This window comes from Phasianus colchicus, chromosome 28 (genome assembly GCF_987193195.1).
Source record: "Phasianus colchicus chromosome 28, bPhaCol1.hap1.1, whole genome shotgun sequence".
In the NCBI taxonomy this organism is placed as follows: Eukaryota; Metazoa; Chordata; class Aves; order Galliformes; family Phasianidae; genus Phasianus; species Phasianus colchicus.
Genome location: NC_143463.1, coordinates 1813681 through 1832662, shown reverse-complemented (window position 1 = coordinate 1832662; position 18982 = coordinate 1813681). Strand labels below are relative to the sequence as shown.

The 18982-nt window shown below is 52.0% G+C and overlaps 1 protein-coding gene across 9 annotated transcripts in view; it reads right to left on the bottom strand.

Moving 5' to 3' along the window:
• CELF5 (CUGBP Elav-like family member 5) overlaps positions 1 to 18982 on the bottom strand; it is a 34917-nt gene that overhangs the window by 14229 nt on the left and 1706 nt on the right. For 3 of the 9 annotated variants that reach the window (XM_031604664.2, XM_031604669.2, XM_031604665.2), the window contains exon 4: positions 10135 to 10217. In XM_031604664.2, the coding sequence (XP_031460524.1) occupies positions 10135 to 10217 (83 nt within the window). Of the gene's footprint in view, positions 1 to 517; positions 1006 to 1058; positions 1139 to 10134; positions 10218 to 16067; positions 16369 to 18982 lie in introns of those variants that run through there. The other 6 variants (XM_031604666.2, XM_031604667.2, XM_031604670.2 and 3 more) reach the window with 4 other exon arrangements.

Sequence of the window (18982 nt, the reverse complement as noted above, 5' to 3'; positions counted from 1 at the left end):
TAGAAGCCAGCATGCAAAACACACGCTGCTGTCACAGCAGTGACTGAGCCAGGCTGGTTAGAAAACCAAAGCAGAGCCCGTATTCACAGCAGCTGGAGGAAATCTGTTGGGTAACCCAGCAGCTAACAGGACAGAGGGGCCAGCCAGCAGGCCAAGCTGATGGCTGAGCATGGGAGAGAACCTGTGGCAACCCAGGGCTATGACCTGGCTTGCACAGACTGGTGGATCTTAAGCAGGATGAAGCCAAAGCTGGGAGCATCCCTGGGTTTCACCCTCTCTGCCTCCAGGAGTGAGGTGGGGCTGCAGAAGCTGGCTGGCAGCACCCCAGAGAAAGGCCTCTTTGGTAGGCAGCAGTGCTGGCTTCAACCCTGTCTGCCAGGACTTGCTGTGTCATTCAGGGAAAAGGGAGAGGCTGAGGATCTCTTTCCTGCTCTGGATCAACTGCATGGGTTTACAGAGCTCCCAACATCCTGCTCTGCTGCCAGGTGGCTCCAGCATGTGCAGCACTGGCACTCACCAGCCTCAGAGCTGCAGCTGAGGACCCGGCATCTCCTTCAGCCCGTGAGCTCCGTGGGATGCGGGGCAGAGATCAGGAGGAGGCAGTGAGAATTCGCTCCAGAAAGCTCCACATCTCCCAGCTGAGATGTGGCAGCTCCTGCAGTCTCTGGTCGTAAGGCTGGGCTGGGCTGGGAGAGGGCAGGCAGCCCAGATGTGTGTCTGGAAGAGGGGATCTGTGCAGAGCCAGGAGGAGTGGCTGCCCACCTCCCTCCCTGCCTCTCCCGCAGCACAGAGAAATAGCTTTGTCTCTACCCAGGAAGCAAAACCAGGATTAAGCTAAACAGATGGGGAGGGAGATGGAGGGGCAGGCTCGGATCTCATCTCCTATGTGGAGCAAATTCATTGGGGGGCAGGGAGGGAGGAAGGGATGCTGCTGAAGCCAAGAGCATCACTCCCCCCTGCACGGGTACAGAGGCACCCAGGGATGCTGGGGCTGACAGCCTAGGGCAAGGAGCCAAAAGCACGGGGAGGAGGGGGGGGTGAAGAAGGGGGCTCAGTACCTGGGGACAGCTCACCCGTCCCCTCCCCCAAAAGGGCTGTCACTCCAGTTCCAAGCACCTTGGGGAAAGGAGGTGTCGTCATGGAAACGGTTATTCACCGCATGGAACCTGACATTTGTGGTTGCCATAGAAACCAGCTCTTGGGGGCATTCCCTCTGCTTTGCAGAAAAGAGACATTTTGGTATGATCTCCGGGGAGGGGCCCCCTCCGTCCATCTGTCCACCCCTTCCCCCTCCCCAGAGCCTGCAAGGCCCCAGCGGGGTGAGCCCACAGCACGGCCACGCAGGCTGCAGGACTGCAGAGGTGCCAGCACTGATGCCAGAGCAGCACCACGGGTCAACAGTGGTGCCAGCCTGCCAGCAGTGCCTGGCTGCGGCAAGCTGAGGCATCCTAGGGGAAGGCAAGGACTGCACCCCACGGCTGCAGCCATAGCTTTTCCTCTGACTGCCTGGCAGCCCCACAGCTCAGCGTGGGAGACTCACCGTTGGTGTCACACCAAGCTCACAGCCAAGGGATGCACACTGCCCTCACTGAGCTCTGGTCCTCGTCTGCCCCTCAAAGAGGTGGGGAAAGGGGAGAAAACAAGACGTGAGGAATTTGTCCAGATGCTGGGGTTGGAAGAGAACAGCAGGATTCTGTGTGTGCTGCTGTGTCCTGAAATGAGAGAGCTCCCAACTGAGGGGGAGGCAGGCATGGCCCTGGCTGCAGAGAACTGCATACATGAGGTTTCCACGAGCAGGAGCATGGCTTTAATCCTTCCAAGTCCCACGCTGCCATTGAAGATGAACAAAATTTCAAAGGCCTCTCAAGCAGAGATGTGAGCCTACAAATACAAAGGGGGCCCACAGCTGCTTTAACTCATCACCAAAGGCCTTGGAAGTGTCTCTGTGGCAAATAAAAATCATACACAGGTCTTGGCAAAGAGCTCTGCGCCCAATAGGAACAGGACAGAGAAGGATGGGGAACACAGAAAGGATGGCCAAAGATCACCTCTTCCACGTGAGAAAGCTATTCAGAGGCAGGATGGCGGGCAGGTCGTGCTTTCAGTCTGAAGAGCCACACTCTGGAGGTGGGCATTCCTTCATTCTCTGGTCACCACCTCAGGCTGCACAGCAATCAGGGACACCTGAGCCCACAACAGCCAGGTTTGTATGGGCCCACAATCACAGCCAGAGGCAGCACATGCACGCCTTGGATCCCAAGTGACAGAAATGCACGTGCACAGGCCTGCATGCCTAGTCCACACAAACATACATGAACACACGTGTGCCACACAGGACAAAGAAATGATTTACGAGGCTGCGCCCGCCTCACAAGCTGAGCTTAATTTTTCCTCATTAAATTATTTAGCTGGGCATTAAAATTTAACCTATTTGTTCATTTCTGAAGAATACCACGGCCACATTTTGCACACGCCAGCAGACCCACGTGGGCCAGATGCCCACCCCTCATCCCAAAGCTTCTCTCCCTGCTCTGCTCCCCAAACCCACGTTTGCAGCAATGCCTGCAGCTCAGCAACCCAGCAGCCACGTTTGCCAGGAGGAGCAGCGAGCCCCTCCTTTTGCTACTCCAGCTTTCAGGCTGCAGATAGCCCCCACGGACGACAGGGCAAGCCTCTCTATTAATTAGGAGTTAAGTTATGTAGAATAGCCCCCCCAGGTACAATGCAGGGGAACCTCACAGTGTTAAGTGGGTCAGAGGCAGAGCGCATTAAACACATGATGCAGGCTGGCTCCTCTGGGACTTCAGGAACCAAAAGGCATCCAAGGCCATTGGCAGAATGAGGTCCTGGGATTTCAGGCTTTGTAGGTTGTGGGCTGGACCTCTGCTGGCCAGTTAAAGATGCCCTGCACGATGATTGGAATCAATTCTAGCTGTGCACCCAAAGTTAAATGCTGGTTTGCTCATTTGAACTCCTGGTGGGGAATACAGTGGGCTGGTGCCCAAACCTCCTGCTTGCTCTTTCCCTGGTGTGTTGGCCCTATTCAGAAGGATCTGCCTTCATGAAGAAATGAGCAACATTAGCAACGAGCAGCACTCTAGCCCAGCTCTAAGAGCTGCTGAAGAATTCAGTCCATTTCAATCCCCATTCAATGCCATTCAGAAGGAGACAAGGATAATAATGAGAGCTGTGCTCCACGTGGAAGAATCCAAGGGAGATGATGTTGGAGGTCACACATAAAGTCCAGAGCCCAAACCACGCAGCTCCTGCCCACACAGCAATGGCCTTCTGCTTCCAACATGAAGGAGAAAGATTGCTGGAGAGCTTTCACCTCACTGCTTTGTGTCACAAGGAGAGCTGAGGAACTCATCCCACAGGTTTTCTGGAAAGTACTTTTCCCCCAGCACAGAGCAGGGGAGCTCTCTCCTTTTCCTTCCAAAGCTGAGTGCACACAGGACTCAGCAAGCAGCCACTCGAGCGCATGGCCACGATACACATGCACTGACTGCTCTGTGTTCCTTCTCCCTTAACACAGTCAGCTCTCCTTGTCCTCCCTCCAGCTAGCACTGCTCTGGGAGCAAGGCAAGAAGCTTATTGCTGTGACTCAAAGCCTCTGCATCGTCTTGATAGCCCTGCAGAAGTGACAGCACCATTACTGTGAGTTAGCATCAGACAAGCAGCAGGGAGGTCAGCTCAGTGTAGCACAGACAGCCCTGCCACGTGCGTGGCTTTGGCAGGCACACATCATCAGGTCAGGCTCCTGGGATCCATGGCCAGGCTGCTCTCGTGGGGCTCCTTCCCTGATGTCTCAGAGCACCAAAGAGGACACTGGATGATATTCCCCATTGCTCTGATCTCTTCTTGTTATCTGAGCTCAGTGCCAAAGGGGCTTAAAGGTGAGAAAAGGGAAATGCCAAATGCCTCACATCTTTTTCTACAGGTGCTAGGACACCAAGTGTGTCCCTGGAAGCTAAAGGAAGAAAACTTCAGCTTTTCAGCAGGGACAGGCAGGGTTGTCAACAATAACCTACCATAGGCACCCAGCCAGGATGGCGACGCTGATGAATTATTCTGTAAGAAACTCAGAGATGCCTCCAGATCAGCTGCCCTTATCCTCATGGGTGACCCCAGCCTGGCAGATGTTAAATAAGAACAGCACACTGGTGACACACAGCAGTGATGGTCCTGGGACCCCCGGAGCTCTGAGCTGCAGGACTGTGCCTGTGGGAATGATAAACCCCCATCCAACTCCAAACCTGTGCAGGATTTGCTGCTCCAGATGGATGCATGCAAGTCTACACGGCCTGATGGGATCCATCCCATAGTACTCTAAGAGCTGGTGTCATTGCAAGACCTCTCTCAATTATTTTTCAACAGTCTGGGGAATCTGAAGAGGTCCCAGTCAAGTGGAAGCTGGCAAACTTTGTCCCAGTTTTCAAGAAGGAAGACCCTGGTAATTGCAGGCTTGTCAGCATCAATTCAGTTCCTGACAGAATTACAGAGATCACTCTGGGAGTTACTGAGAAATCCTTGAAAGACAACGTGGTCACTGGTCATAGCCAAGAGGGGGTTCAAGAGGCAGGTTCATCTGTTTAGCTAACTTAATTTACTTTATGACAAGGTTACCCATGCTGTTGACCAAGGGAAGCCAGTTGATGTCATCTTTTTGGACTGCAGCAAAGCTTTTAATACTGTTCCTCATGGCATGCTTCTGGACAAGATGCCCAGCATCCAGCTACATAAACACACAATTCAATGGGTGAACAGCTGGCTGACAGGTTCAAAATGTTCAGGTAGCTGGGATTACAGCAGGCTGGCAGGTGTCAGTCAGTGAGATTCTGCATGGCTCCATTTTAGAGGCTGCTTGCCCCTCATCTTCAGGGATTCCTGGCAGCACCTCCTTCTTTCACAACTGAGAGAGCTCTGCCAGTAGCACAGCTGTCCAGCAGCAGGGCAGGAGACCTTCTGAAATGTCCTACAGGAGTCTGGTGCTGCTCCTGGCTGCTGCACGTGGGCCTTAGTGGGGCAGCAAAGGCAACATCTGAATGGGAATGGGATGAGAAGGGAAAGGTACAACCTGCTTTCTCAGAGCTTCCTGTTCCAGGACTTCTCCACTTCTCAGACAAGATGTGAATGCCCCATGCCTGGAGGTGCTCAAGCCAGGCTGGATGAAGCCCTGCACAACCTGATCCAGTGCCTGAGTTAGTGTTTGGCAATCCTGCCTGTGGAAGGTGGGTTGGAACTATTTGATCTTAGAGGTGCCTTCCAACCCAAGCCATTCCATGACTCCACACACCTTCATTCAAGATTCCCTTCTGTCCTATTACCATGCTCTACCTCTCCACCTCTCCTATAGCAAAAGAATGTTCCTACATCTTCTTTTGTCTTCACCTTGGGAATATTTCTCCTATAGCAGAGGAGACACACAGGAACATGCCCACCACCTTAGGTGAGCTTGTCAGAAAATATGCCAGCTCTGGGAGACAAAAGCTATAGCTCTGTGCTACAAGTCATGAGAGCCCAGCTGTGCAAAAGGCAGCAATGTCTAGAGAGGATGGGAGGGATGGATAGGATGTGCCTGTGCACAGGACAGAACCTGCGTGTGCATTTTTGAACAGCACATAGCAATGGGTGCTGATCTTTAATTTCTTTATCCTTCCAATTCTGTAGGCTGCAAGCTGCAATGTTTGCCTTGGCAGCTTGCTCTCCCTCTGCCTCTTCAGGGTGTGTACTTCGTAGGGCTGCTGCCTTGCCTTGCTGTTAGTTCTCAGCCCCTTGAGCCAAATCTTGGATAGAATGAGCATTTGCATTCACCTCTGCAGTGAATGGGCACTTGTGCTGCTGCCTGCTTAGGGGCTCCCTGTTCTGCCCAAGGGTTCAAACCACAAAGACCACCTCAAACAAGGTTAGCCCAGCATCAGCCCCCAGACAACACTCAGACCCCACACTGCACCCTTCAGCACCAACTCCAGTGCTGCCAGCTGCAATGCCCTGTCCTGTTCACACAGAGAAACCATTTCACACATACTGCTCCACGTTGGCTTCACACAGCTGCTTGGACAAAAGAGAAGGGGACAATGAGATGCTCTGACCTCCCTACCAGCCCCTCTCAGACACCTGTGTTCCCTCACACCACCACGTGCTGTGGATCCTGAGGCAGCCCACGTCCTGGCAGCGCAGGCACAGCCTGCCCACAGGGATGCTCTCCACTCACTGCTGTGTCTCTGCATTAATCCTGATGCCCAGCCATGTGAGTTACTGCTGCTGCATCTCAACCTCTGGTGCATTCCCAGAGTCTCTCTCTGCTCTAGTGCTGCTGCTGGCCGTAATTTTCCATTCCCGTGGCCCTGCATTCCCAAGCCCTCGCTGTATCCATGAGTTCCTTCCCTGCATTTTAGTGCCCCCACTGCTGCTCTCAAACTGCCCATATTCCCAGCTTGGATCAATACCAATTTCTGCCACTTACTCGCCTACCTTTCAGCAAGCCCTTCTTTGTTCTGCATAGAAATAAAACAGTAACTGTATCTTGCCAGAAGAATTACTTTTTAAAAAATCCTCCCTCCCCTTCTCTCCCTCCATTCTTCTTTCCCTTCTTCAGGAGCAATTTTACGTAATTTGCAACTGTCTCCCTGCAAATGAAAAGCAACACAAAGCGTTTCTGCGAAACATTGAAAAGCTGGCTGCTTTTCCCTCAAATTTCACTTAGCAAGAGGCTTTAACTTGGTGTGTGATCACTGTGTGTCATTAATAACCTCTCCAGTTCCTTTCAGAACTCAGCAAAGTGAAGGCACAATCACGAATCAAAGGCATGGGTTATTGAGATATAATATCATTTCACTGAGCCAGGGAGCAGCAAGGAGGTGAAATGCTGCTAGGCTGGCTGGCAGCTGAAGAGGACAATAGATTTAAGAAGGAGCACGAGAAATTGGTTTTCTCTCTGCATTTCAGATCCAAAGAATCTGCTTCTGTTCGGCCTCCACGGGCTGCTTGTCTTTCCTCAAACCTTTACCTCTCTGTTCTAGGAAGCTCCATCATTCCCTTCCCAAGGGAGAATGCAAGCACTTGTTAATTCCAGACTGGACTGGCAGCAGTTCTGATGACAACACAGGTGTTCTGTACCTCTGAACACAACAAGTTTCAGATAATGCAGTACACAGCTGACAGCCTCCTTGCTTTACACCCCGAGTATACCAGCGCCTTAGGAAAGGGAGTGTGAACTGAAAATCTGGCTACTTTCAGAAAAAGATGCTAAATCTTACTGTCCAAAACAAGCTATTTTGAGTTTAACACTTGGGTTCTATTTAGCTGCCACTTATTTAAAGATAAACAGACGAAATAAAAGTCACAGCGCAAAGAGAATTTCATTCCCAAAAAGGAGAACTTGCCAGAAACACCATAAAAGCCAACAGAGACCATGGTGACTGCTACTGATTTATGCAGAAAACCTACAGTAATCAGCAGCCATTTAAGAGCTCAGGACAGCCACACTGCAGACATGACACTGCTGGAGCAACGTGGCAGTGTTCCTAGGGCTGGCAGCCCTCACATCCAACCCAGAGGGCACAGGCAATACACGTGTGAGTGCAGAGAGCAAACCCAGTGATAGATGTGGGAAGAGAACCCAGCAGCCCTGCTCCAGGTCACCTGTCAAGCTGCATGCTCACAGCCTGAGGACCAACAAGAAACCATTTCACAGCATTTCCCTAAGCCTGTCATTACCACACAGACCAAGAAAGTCATTTGTTTGAGATCAACCACCAGTCTGACACTGCACTGTGACCAACGATGAGGAGAACTTCATTCATTGCTTTGCAATACAACAGCAAGAGTAGGACAACCAACAAAGCCATGGTATGTCTGTTCCAGTCTTTGCTGCCTCTGAAGGTGCTGATCCCTGGCCATGCATTCAGATTAAAGTTTGTTATCCCCACACCAACATCATGCGTTCTTAAACTTTCTGCCTGCCATTCTCTTTGCAGTAATAAGACATTAAATGGGTAAAATGAAAAAAAAAATGCAGACCACAGCCCATGTACTGAAATCCCAGAGCTGTGGTCCACTAAGTTCCCTTCTCCGTCTTATGCTGGGTCCTCACCATATTTTTGGTGAGAATTTTTGCCATAGTTCCTGAGAAGACGTTCTAGCTGTGAATGCATACAGAAGAAATGTCACAGCCTTGCTCCCACAGCAGGGAAACAATCACTTACCCAGCACTCCTGCCTGTGTCTAAGTTCCAGAATATTCTCTGTGACCAACTGGGATGGGTGATACTCTAAGGAAACAAGCAATCCAGGTTAAGAAGAGGGGGCTGGAAGCTGCCTCAGGTCAAGCAGCCCATATCCATGCTAAGATCAACTCTGCCCAAATCAGAACAGAGGCCTGTTTCGTTCTGGTGGTGACCATCTCTAAATGACCAATGAATGAAGTGGTCAAATGACCTCCTGCTTCTCGTTCACAGAAGGAATTCCCAAAAGAGGAATGCAACGTGATAAAGCAGTAAGCTGCCAGCCTGAAGATCGACAGCTCCAAATACAGCACAGTTCATCTGTATCTTAATCCCGAAGCTTAATTACAGCACATTGCTCATTAACTGTCTCAAGATTCACATGTTTGGAAGCACTCAGCTAGCACACACTGCATTTTCTTACACCTCCCTTAACAAAACAGATCATCACATTTAGATCATCACACCCCAAATGAACGCGCTTTGTGTTGCTGCTTTAAGCACTGCCCCATGCAGGGCTCTGTAAGCACTGCCAGCACAAACACAGCAGACCATGCAAAAGATTCCCGATGCAGGCATGCAGCAAAACTGAGATTGCTTTGAACGCGCTGAGCCTCTCAGGAATAACCTGTCAGGGTGTCTCTAACCCTGGGCAGGGACGTGGCTGTGTCACAGTGCTGTACCATGACTCATCACAGCTGCTCCTCCATCCTTCAGCTATTTCTTATAGTCTGCCTGCTCTGCCCGGGACCACTGCACACAGCAGATTACACAGAATTAACTCAAATGGCAGCTGAGAACCTGGCTGTCTGCACTCTGCCCCTCTGCTGTCCTCACATAACCTGAAACTGTAAAGATTCTATCAAGTGGCAATCAAGAGAGGCACATTTTCTGTCCCTCTAATGCCAGCCCATGGGAAAAGAGAGCACAGATACACAAACAGGAAAATGTGTGTGTGTGTGTGTGTGAAGGTCTTCAGGGGAGCTGGGAGATGGGAGGGGAGCAGACTGGACCTGTATGGGTTAAAGAGGAAACATTATGGCTAAGAATTTCTAACCCTTCTCCAGAGACCCCTGGTTTACATTAATTATCCTGTTGCCTTGAGCACTCAGGGCCTCCTGTGAGCTTCTGTCTACAAGTACCCAGCTCCTCCACCTACTCAACTACAAATGAATCTTTCCAATGCGTTTGCTCAACCCTCTCAGCACAGCAAGGGAATTGCCCAGTCAAAGCCCTCACACCACACAGAAGCAGGAATGGCAGGGATTCAAAACTGCCAGCTCACCAGCAGGTCCCAAGGAAGCAGAGGCTTGCCTGCAATGAGGGACCTGACCCAAAACACCTGGCTGCTCGGGATCCCTACTGCACTTTGCTCTCTGCACAGATGTAAACTGAGCAGGTCTCACCTGAGGGATAAGCCACAGCTACTTCAGCAGAATTGGTTTCATCTGTATAACTCATTGCTTTTCCAAACTATGGGATATGCCAAGTACGTTTCTTCCTCTGAGAAGCTGACGGAGATCAGCACAGATCCACCCAACAAAGTGCCCAGGCACCTTAAAGGCTCCAGCAGACTGGCAGCAGATGGACCAACGAGTTCTGCACTCTTGGAAGAAAAGGATCTGGTACCTTCTGTTGTGACTCCTATCAGCTTCCCAGCATGGCTGCTGTGCAGGCCGAGGACACAAACATCACCCCAAGAGCAGCACAGCTCCCTAGTGACAGCAACACATAGCTGGAGGTGCCACATCCCACCACTGAGACCAAGGAACAGAAATAGGGATGGCTGGAATTACATGGGACAGCCTTGGTAGGACAGACAAAGAGCACTCCTCTTTCCCAAGCCATTTTTACACCCCTGCTCCCTCCCCAGCAACCCCTGCTCGTCAGTACAATGTGCTGGGACTTACCCCTGGCAAAGTCTTCTGTTCATGCAGTGCTGTCTGGGCTTTGATAGCAGAGTCTCTGGCGCAGTACGTGAGGAATGCACAACCTGCAGTGGACACAGCAAGCGTCAAGTTAAACGTGCAATTGCAGATGCACACCAACACAGTATTTCTCTTTGGTGAGAACAGGTGACCAAGGTACCTAAATACTGGCCTGTGCCAGCAGATCTGTGCTCCAATTGTCCTGCTAATGATGGAGTGCCCAGGACAGCCCTTGTGTGAGACCTGACTTCTTCATTAGCAGAGGAAAAGTGGAAGGTTTGCTAATTAAAGGAGCAAATGTTATGAAATCTAGAGGTACTGCAGTCTCTGGGGAAAAAGGCAAAAAAATAACAGTAAAAGGCCTGCAGGTCTCATCCAAGGTCTGTTAAGCCACGGAAAGGGGTCCCAGGGAATCACATCAGTTTGAAATAGGTGTTGAGCAAAGTGAGAAACAACAGGAGAGCAAAAAGCAGGGTAACACTGCCTGTGGAAAAACAGCCCAAGACACAAAGAACAGAAGGGTGCAGGGACCAGTACGGCTATTGATACAAAATAAAATAAGTCATGGAGAAAGCAAAAGCATCTGAGATACAGAAGCATCACGATCCAGCACCATGGAACCCTAGAAAGCCACAGCTTGGCTTTCTGTGCCATATTCCCACCCATGATGGGGGAAACAGGGAACAGCAAAGCATAATGCACTCTGCAAGCACTGACTTAGGAAGTGAGATGTAAAGCATAAGGAAAAGGCCTGATCCTGACGTTCTCAGCCAAGGTCTGACCCAACATCTTAGCCTAAAACTGGAATCTGGGATGAGGGGAAGAATTGTAGTCCCTCGAGGAAGAAAAGGGATCATCTCTGGGTGCTCTGATGCTCAGAACAATCAAATGAAACTAACCAAAGGAAGAAAAATTGGCTGATTATCAAGAAACATGTCCTAGCAGAGGGAAATTTATTAGACTGTGGAATGATCTCCCTGGGGAAGTGCCTGGAGCTCTGTCACTTGAGTTGTTTCAGATGAGGCTGGAGAACAGACTCAGATGCGTGACTCCCTCACTCATCCCCCTCCTATTCCCAGCAGCATTTCCCATCCTAACCAGAAGCAAGACGTGTCCCTTCGGCCTGGCACTGAATGCCAACGTGCCCAAGGCTGAGCTGGGCTCACAGATGCATCGGTACAGCCCAAACAAAGCCTGCTCTTCTGCCTCCAAAGCCACTTCAGAGCCCTACGGATCCAGCGGTGGGCACAGGACGAAGCCTGCACAGAGCTCTCCCTCTGCTCCGCAGTACAGAATGTTTTTAGGCCATGTGGAAGCCAGCTGCTCAAGACAATCCCAACCCATGGCAGCGGGATTATGCTATTCTTCCGTCCCGGCTCCCAGAAATTGCTGCAGCTGAGCAAATCATAGCTGTCCTTACAGCTCTTGCTAGAAAAAACAACAACACAAAGCCACCACCCTCCATGAATAGCACACATAAAGTACTGGATGCCTCTAACAGGGAATTAAAGCCCCTTATTGCGCACATTTGGAACCGAGAATGCTGCACCGAGGCCAGATGTGGGATCCACAGCTTATTTAACAAACACAGCAGGGACAGGAAACATGCAGGTAGCAAAGGCAGCCAGCCTCAGTTTGGGGGAGATGCACCCCTTTGCTTCCTCTCACCCCTCAAAAGCACCTGTGTAACCACAGAGCCCAAACCCCAGATTCAGAAGCCTGGTTACCAAAGTTCCAAACACAGATGCTTTTCTGTCTGCTTCCACCCACTGCAATGGTCTGCTGCTCTGCAGGGCTGGGACGAATCACACAATGTTTATACTGAGATCAGTCTGCATTAACCTCATACAAAACCCTGCTCATCAACCTGTTGTACCTGAGCAGCTCACGTTTGCTTCTAAGCAGCAGAAATCCAGGAGGCTGTGAAGAGCAGGGAGCAAAGAAGGTCAGCTGCAACCTTTGGACAACACGACTGCTGTCCCCCCACAGCCAGATGTGCTGGAGATGGGATGCAGAAGTCAAAGCCCTGGTCAGAAATGCAGGAAGGGGTTTTCCAGAAGCACTAAGCCTGTCAATGGAAATACTTGGGGGAAAACATCTTTCCCTCTGAAGAGACATTATCTCTTGCTACTCCTGAGGATGCAGCCAGTAAGCAGAGCACCAATGAAGCTTGCAGAAGTACCAGAAGCTCATGGAAGCAGAAAGGGATTCCATGCTGTGACAGGACCCTGCTTATCGTGGCTTTGGTGGGTTCCTCCTACAACTCAGCCTTACAGAGACTCCCAGAAAAGACGAGAGCAGAGTGCTTCTCTCCCCATTACTCCCCTCAGCAGTGAGAAAGCAACCACTTTCTCACTTCATGCAAAGGGGCCCAAGTCTCTCCTGTTTTGCACTTCCTGCTTTAGCTAACATCAGACTCAGGTCAATGGCACCATGCTTATGGCATTCTGGACACTTCCAGCACCCAGAGCACTGTGCCTGCTGAGATGGTGCTGAAAGAGCCCTGGGGCTCTCAGGAAACCAAACACCGTCCAACTGAAAATCCCAGCACAGGCTGTCCATTGAGATGGAGAATGATGGCACACTGCTACTGCACAGAGACCTCACAGGAGGCCAACTCTGTCTTCCAGAGAGAGTATTTATTGATGGCAGTGCTTTGCTTTGCCACCCTCTGGCACCTGCTCTCCTTCAGCTCCCCTGTGCGTGTGACCATGAGTAATTAGTTCATTAAACCTTGCAAAAAGATAAGCAGGAGGGGAGGATGGACTCGACCAGTCGTTGGCCTTCAGAGGCCGGTCTGCAGCACAGGAAGACAGCAAAAACAGTCAGGGGGCAGAAATTTAGGGAGGTTGGGCACTGAAAGAAACAGGATGGTGAAGTTAGCAGGAAACCCACTCCACAGGTTGTATGGATATACGTCTACCAGGTGTCTGAAGCTGAAACCAATTCCTGTCCCACAAATTACAGCTTCACCTTGGGACCACACCACGCGTGGGTCTCACACCCCCCAGCATTGGATGCCCCCTCAATGGACAGACTTGCATTTTCATCACATTTTGGCTTTGCTTCTAAGAGGCAATGGGATGCACGGCCCTTGGCTAACTGCAGGGGTGGCAGCACAGCTTGTGTGAGTGCTGCTCTCTGAGAACCGCGCGTAGGCTGAGCTGCGTCAAACTGCTACCTGCCCATCCACCTCCCACAGCCTGCAGGAGGGTTTCCAGCTCCCTGCAAGCAGAACCCAGCCTTGTTCCACTTGCAAGATGCTGCAGCGAAAAGAAGATACGCCGTGCCTGATTCTACCTCCAAACCACACGTGGACTCTGGGATTTCAATCACTACAGATCCTAAATGTTACTCCAGACATCGGCAGCCCAAAGCCTTGAAAGAAAAGGCTGTCAGTTTGCAGAAGAGAGGGCCTTCCAGATTCAACTTAGCATTTAAAATCTTGTCAAACACTACAGCAGGGGAAGCATGGAGTCAGCAGGCTGCTTATCTTCAAGCCTACAGAAGCTGAGTCAAAACTCAGCTGCCAGTGAGGCACAGGAGGATGAGGTTGTTGTTGTCCTTTGGAAAAGTCACTCACTCACCTGTCTCCAGATGCCCCATGAGAGGGGCTGCTCCTGTCCTGCCGTTCCCCAGCAGCTGAGCTCCATATCTCACAGTACAGCTTCCCTGCTTCCTCTCCCACGGGCGTTGCTAGGAAATCCATCTATGAGAGCACTCCTTGCATTCTGCCCAATCCTGGAAACTGGGGACAGCATTTTCTTCTCCATTCTCCCTGCTCAGAGCCCTCTGACCCATTCCAAGAGCCTGCTCTAATAAACAGCTCCCTGCTCTTTCTGTAAAGACATTAGCATTAAGGAAAACACTGCCATTAACATGCAAATGTACCTGTGATTAACACAAATAGAAACGCTGCCTCATAAATAATATCAGGGAATTGGAACAGTACCAACTACCAGTAGCCAGGTTACTGAGACCATTAATAAACAGGCACTACCAAAACCATGTCAGAACTGAGTTCATGTCTCCATCTGCCTCCACCAAATTCACCAGGTCTTCAAACGTGAAGAACAGCCCACAGGTTTGGTTCTTGGATTCCACAGCCCAACTCACAGCTTACTGCCCCTGGCTGGGCACAAAGAGCACCTTTTTTTCCCACCTTTCCTTCCACCCTGGAAGCAGAAGGAGCTGCTCAGCTCCTGGTGTCAAGCTGCAAGGGGCTGCAAGAAAAGCTGATGGTCTTTGCCAGCAGTGCTGGCCTCTCAGATGAGTGCTTCTGCCCATTTTGGAGAAGGAAAAAGCAGATGGAAGATGCTTGTGAGCTGTCAGTTGGATCTGGAAACACGGGGAGAGAAAATATTTCAACCTACCAAGGATGATGATGGTTTCTGTACGGTGCAGGGATCGGTGCACAGGACCTGCCAAAGCCTTCCATGGCCCTGGGGATGCAAAGCCCCGACTGGGTCCCACTGCCAACACCCTGCTGATAACACAGGGAGCAGAGCAGCTCCTGCACCAACACAGCGAGGAACAGTGGGACCAGGGATGCCTAGATTGTGTGTCTGATTTCTTCACTCCCATATCTAAGTGGCTGATCTCTAGAATCTGGCTCCAGAAACACAACCACAGACCACACAGTCTATATTCAATAAGCCAACTGCAATGAAAGGTGCCATCACCTCATGCCTGGGGTCCATTCTCTTCCCTCCAGCCTTGAAAGCTCACTGCTTACCGTCAGATGGTCACAGGTTTGAGCTTTGTGCACACACACATACAACATCTTGGTTCTAAGTCATATTTACACCTTTGGCTAAATCCAAACCAGCCCAACTCTGCTAGGCTTCAATTAGGAACTTTTCTATTTTTCCACTGGGGTTAGATTAGACTTTTTGCTTGGAAATAAACTCACATTTCTGCATCCCCTTTCCCTCTCTGTTCAGTCCAGAAGCACTGGGCTTGCTGCGTTTTTTAAGTTTTCTCCACAAGAAGAAACCAAAGGCATCAGGGCTGGATGCGACTCACACTCCTTCCATCACAAAGCATCTGAGGGCACAGCTCCCCAGGCTGAGCACTGACAACTTTAAGGGTACTTACTGTGGGTTCCCTGCAGGTTCGATGTGAGCGTGCCAGGGAGTGGTGCTGAGATCACTACATCAAACGGCACAGCAAATGGGCTCTGTGCATTCCCATTCAGTGCCTGAGCTGGTGATTGTAAGATCCTAAACACCTGCTAAGGGTGAGCTGGAACGGCTCCACAGAGGGAGCTGACACGCAGAACACGACGGCTATTCAAAACACGGCTTTCAAACACAACAACTGTAGCTAAACAAGCCATCCCGAACTTTTTTTTTTGCATCTACTAAAGGTCTTTCAGCAATTCGGCACTCAATAAGGCCCCTCTCATCTCTCCCAAAGGCCGCGGTAAATGGCACACCGACCGCTAATATTCTTTGTTACGCAGACTTTACCATTGCACTGCTGTATCGCAGCCAGGGACGGCCGAGAGCACAGGGAAAAAGAGCACAGGGAAAACCGCTGCTCCGTACCGCGGGATTCCCGACCCGCCGCCTCCGGCCGTGACCTGCCCACCACGGGCCGTGACCCGACACGGCCAGCCGCACACCGACCCTTTGTCACAGCACCGGCTCCCAGCGGGGGCAGCCGCGGAGCCGCAGCACGACCCGGTGTGGCCCATCTCTCGGTGCCGACCCCATCCCCGCCCCTCGGCGGCGGTTCGGGGCGCCGACCCTCACCTGAGGGAGGCAAGGATGGGGGGGAAAGAGGGGAGGTGGAACAGAAAGGGGGGGTCGGCTGCCGAACGCGGGGGTCGCGCGTGGGGTGGCCCCGCAGGACCCACGAGGAGCCGCCCCCGCCAGCAGGCCGTGCCCCGCCGCGTGCGGGGGACCCCTCACCCTTGTGCATGCCGGTGTAGCGGTCCTTGAGCACGGTGAGCTCGTAGATCTTGCCGAACTGCTCGAAGAGCGGCTTGAGGTCCTTCTCCTCCAGGTTGCGCGGGATCTGCCCCACGAAGAGCTTGATGGCATCCAGGTCCTTCATGCTGTCGGGCTGCGCGGGGGGCTCCGCGCCGCCGCTGCTGCTCATGGGGGAGGCTCGGCGCGGCGGCGGGGGCTGCGGCGCGGGCGGGAGCGGCGGCGGCTGCGGCTGCCTCCTCGCCTCGCCCTCGCGGAGTCTGGCCATGCCCCGCGCCCGGCGCGGCTGCGGGCGGACGGGGGAGGCAGCGCGCCTGGGAACGGCCCCGCCGCCCGCGCCGCCGCCGCGCAGCCACAAAGGAGCGCGCTATGGCGCCCTCTGGCGGCGCACGGCGGTACGGAGGCGCTGCGGGGCGGCGGTGGGCGATGGCGCTCCGAGCGATGCTCGGGGAGGAAGCGGTGCGGCGCGGCTCCGTCCTGGCTGCGGATCCCGGCTGACCCCGCTCAGGCCGTGCCGGGTGAGGTGCAGCCACAGCGGAGCAGCTGCTGCCGCCGCCGAGCTCGGACCTGCCTCCCTGTGTGACAACGGGGGCTGCTGTCCCAGCAGCTCCTCCAGCTGCGGTGATGCTGCGAGGCAGCAGAGGAAAAGCAGCACATTGTGGGTGGCCTGGGCCGCTCCCACCTCTGCTACATCGGGGTGATGCTGAAGCACCAACCAGCCCACAGTTCTGCCCCTCGAGCAGCAGCTGCTTTCAGAAACTCGGCCACTGCTCCCGGACCGGGCATCGTGGATGGAAATGGCTGCTTTACAACCTTTGATCTGGTTCCCCAGGGCTGGGAGAGAACGACTGAGCCTTCCCAGCATCACGGGTTCATAGCTTTGGCACACACAGTAGGAGTACACAGCAAGCCTTAACAACCAGCAGAGCTTTTCTGCCATGGAAGCAGGAGTCGGGCTTGGACAGCAGTAATTGCAGCCCTGCCCACACACAAAGCTTCATCTTAGGAGAACGCACTGATGAACGACCATCAGGACTGACAGCCCTACACTCACTGTAGGATGACCGAGGTGAGCAGCAGCAAAACCTCTTAACAATCACACACAGCCAAGAGCTCTCAGCCCAAGGACTGCCAGACTTCCAAGAGCAGCCCGGCTGTGTGACACAGCACAGCAGCACACCAGTGCTCTCACCAGCCAGAGGGCCGTGGCACTTTGCTATGTGAGCACAGGACGAGGGGGAAGGCAGCAGTCACTGAGCTGCCCATCCTCGCACCCCCTGAGCCCTTCAACATTTAGCTGAGATGGTTTGATGGTTTTTTTCCCCTCACCCCCTCTTGCTCTCCCTATTGGAAGTGACAGCAGCTCGGAACTCAGCCTTTAGGAAAGCCTACTTTCAATTCACAGCTCCGCCCCACATCTTCCACTCAGTCCCGAGCTGTCACAGCCCAGCACCTCTACAGAGCAACGGCTTCAGTACCTCCTACTCCACCAAGGTGTTGCAAGTGTCACAGGGATATATTTAAGAGCAGGAAGCGCTCGGATACTATGGAAACCAGGGCAAGGAGAGAACCCAAAATAGACAGAAGACGCAGGCTGCTGCAAAGTCTGGAGAAGTCTTGCTGAGGAGGGCTGTGCTTGCTGCAGCTGATCCTGGAGTGTGAACCATTTAGAGCCCAAGCAGAAAATACCCTCTCTCTATTCTTCCCGTAGCTTGCCATCTTAGGCTTTGAATTTCCCTCTTTAATAAGCCTCCAAAGTTCCTTTGAGTGATTCCCATTCTTCCTTCCCACGGCCTGGAGCAGGCTGCTACCTGACTGCTTCTATACAGGAGTATTGGGAATGTATGAGAACAAACAGGACAGAGCACTCCTCCTGAAAGGAGAACAGCAACCTATACACACCTGAAACAAGGAGCTGAAGTGCAGTGTTTCACAGGCAGGCAACTCTTTGTAATGCCAATGCATTTATTGTGCACGTTCACCCTCTACAAACCAACTAGTTGCTGAAGTATAACAACTTTCTTCACTCCAAGAATATTAAAAAAATATCAAAGAGAAATCCCAACAGCACAGAGAATACTTGAAATACCCAGAATGGCAAGTAGAAAAGATAGAAAAGATGATGACTTGAGGTATATAAGCCATCTTACTCAGCACTCAACCAAGTGGAGGACAGAAAAGATGCAGAGCAGCCAAAGCTGCAGACTGGCAGCCCTGGAAAGCCAGGCTGCAGCTGTGTCCTCCCAAGCACTCAGAGCTGCTCAGTTTCCTCACCAGCACGGATCTCATGTCAGCTTGAGACCAGAGGGGCTGAAAACCTTACGCTGGTTCAAGTTCCACGTGCTCATTACAAGTGTCAGAGACGCTTCTATTTTCATTACCACCACCTCAGTGCAGAAAACCTCACATGGCCAAGGAAAAGCTCCAGGTGAGATTTCTTGGCCCTATCATTCTCAGCTCACTCCAGGGGAAGGAAACAGATTGAAGACGTCCAACATCCTTCATCTCAGAATTTCTTGACTGCAGCATCAATCTCAGGAATTATCTCTTTCAGCTGGTTCCACTGTTCTGCAGAGAGAGCAATGCCTGGAAACAGCAGAAAGGGCGTTCAGAGCAAGCAGTCAGCATCAAGCAGCATCCCACAGCAGCTCCTTCAAAAGAGTTACAGAAGGAAAAGGTGCAGCCTGAGCCCAGAAAAGAAACAGGGGCAGCCTGCTGAGCACAGCAATTGTGTCAGTGCTTCAGTATCCATATCAGCAAGTACTCAGTGCTACCACAAAAGCATTGTGTGAGAATAGAAGATCAAGCTGCCTTTCAAGGAGTTCTGCAGCCTCTTTAGTCTGTTCCCTAGGAAAATTCCCACCTTCATGAGCTGGAAAGAGATTTTAGGAAAGCCT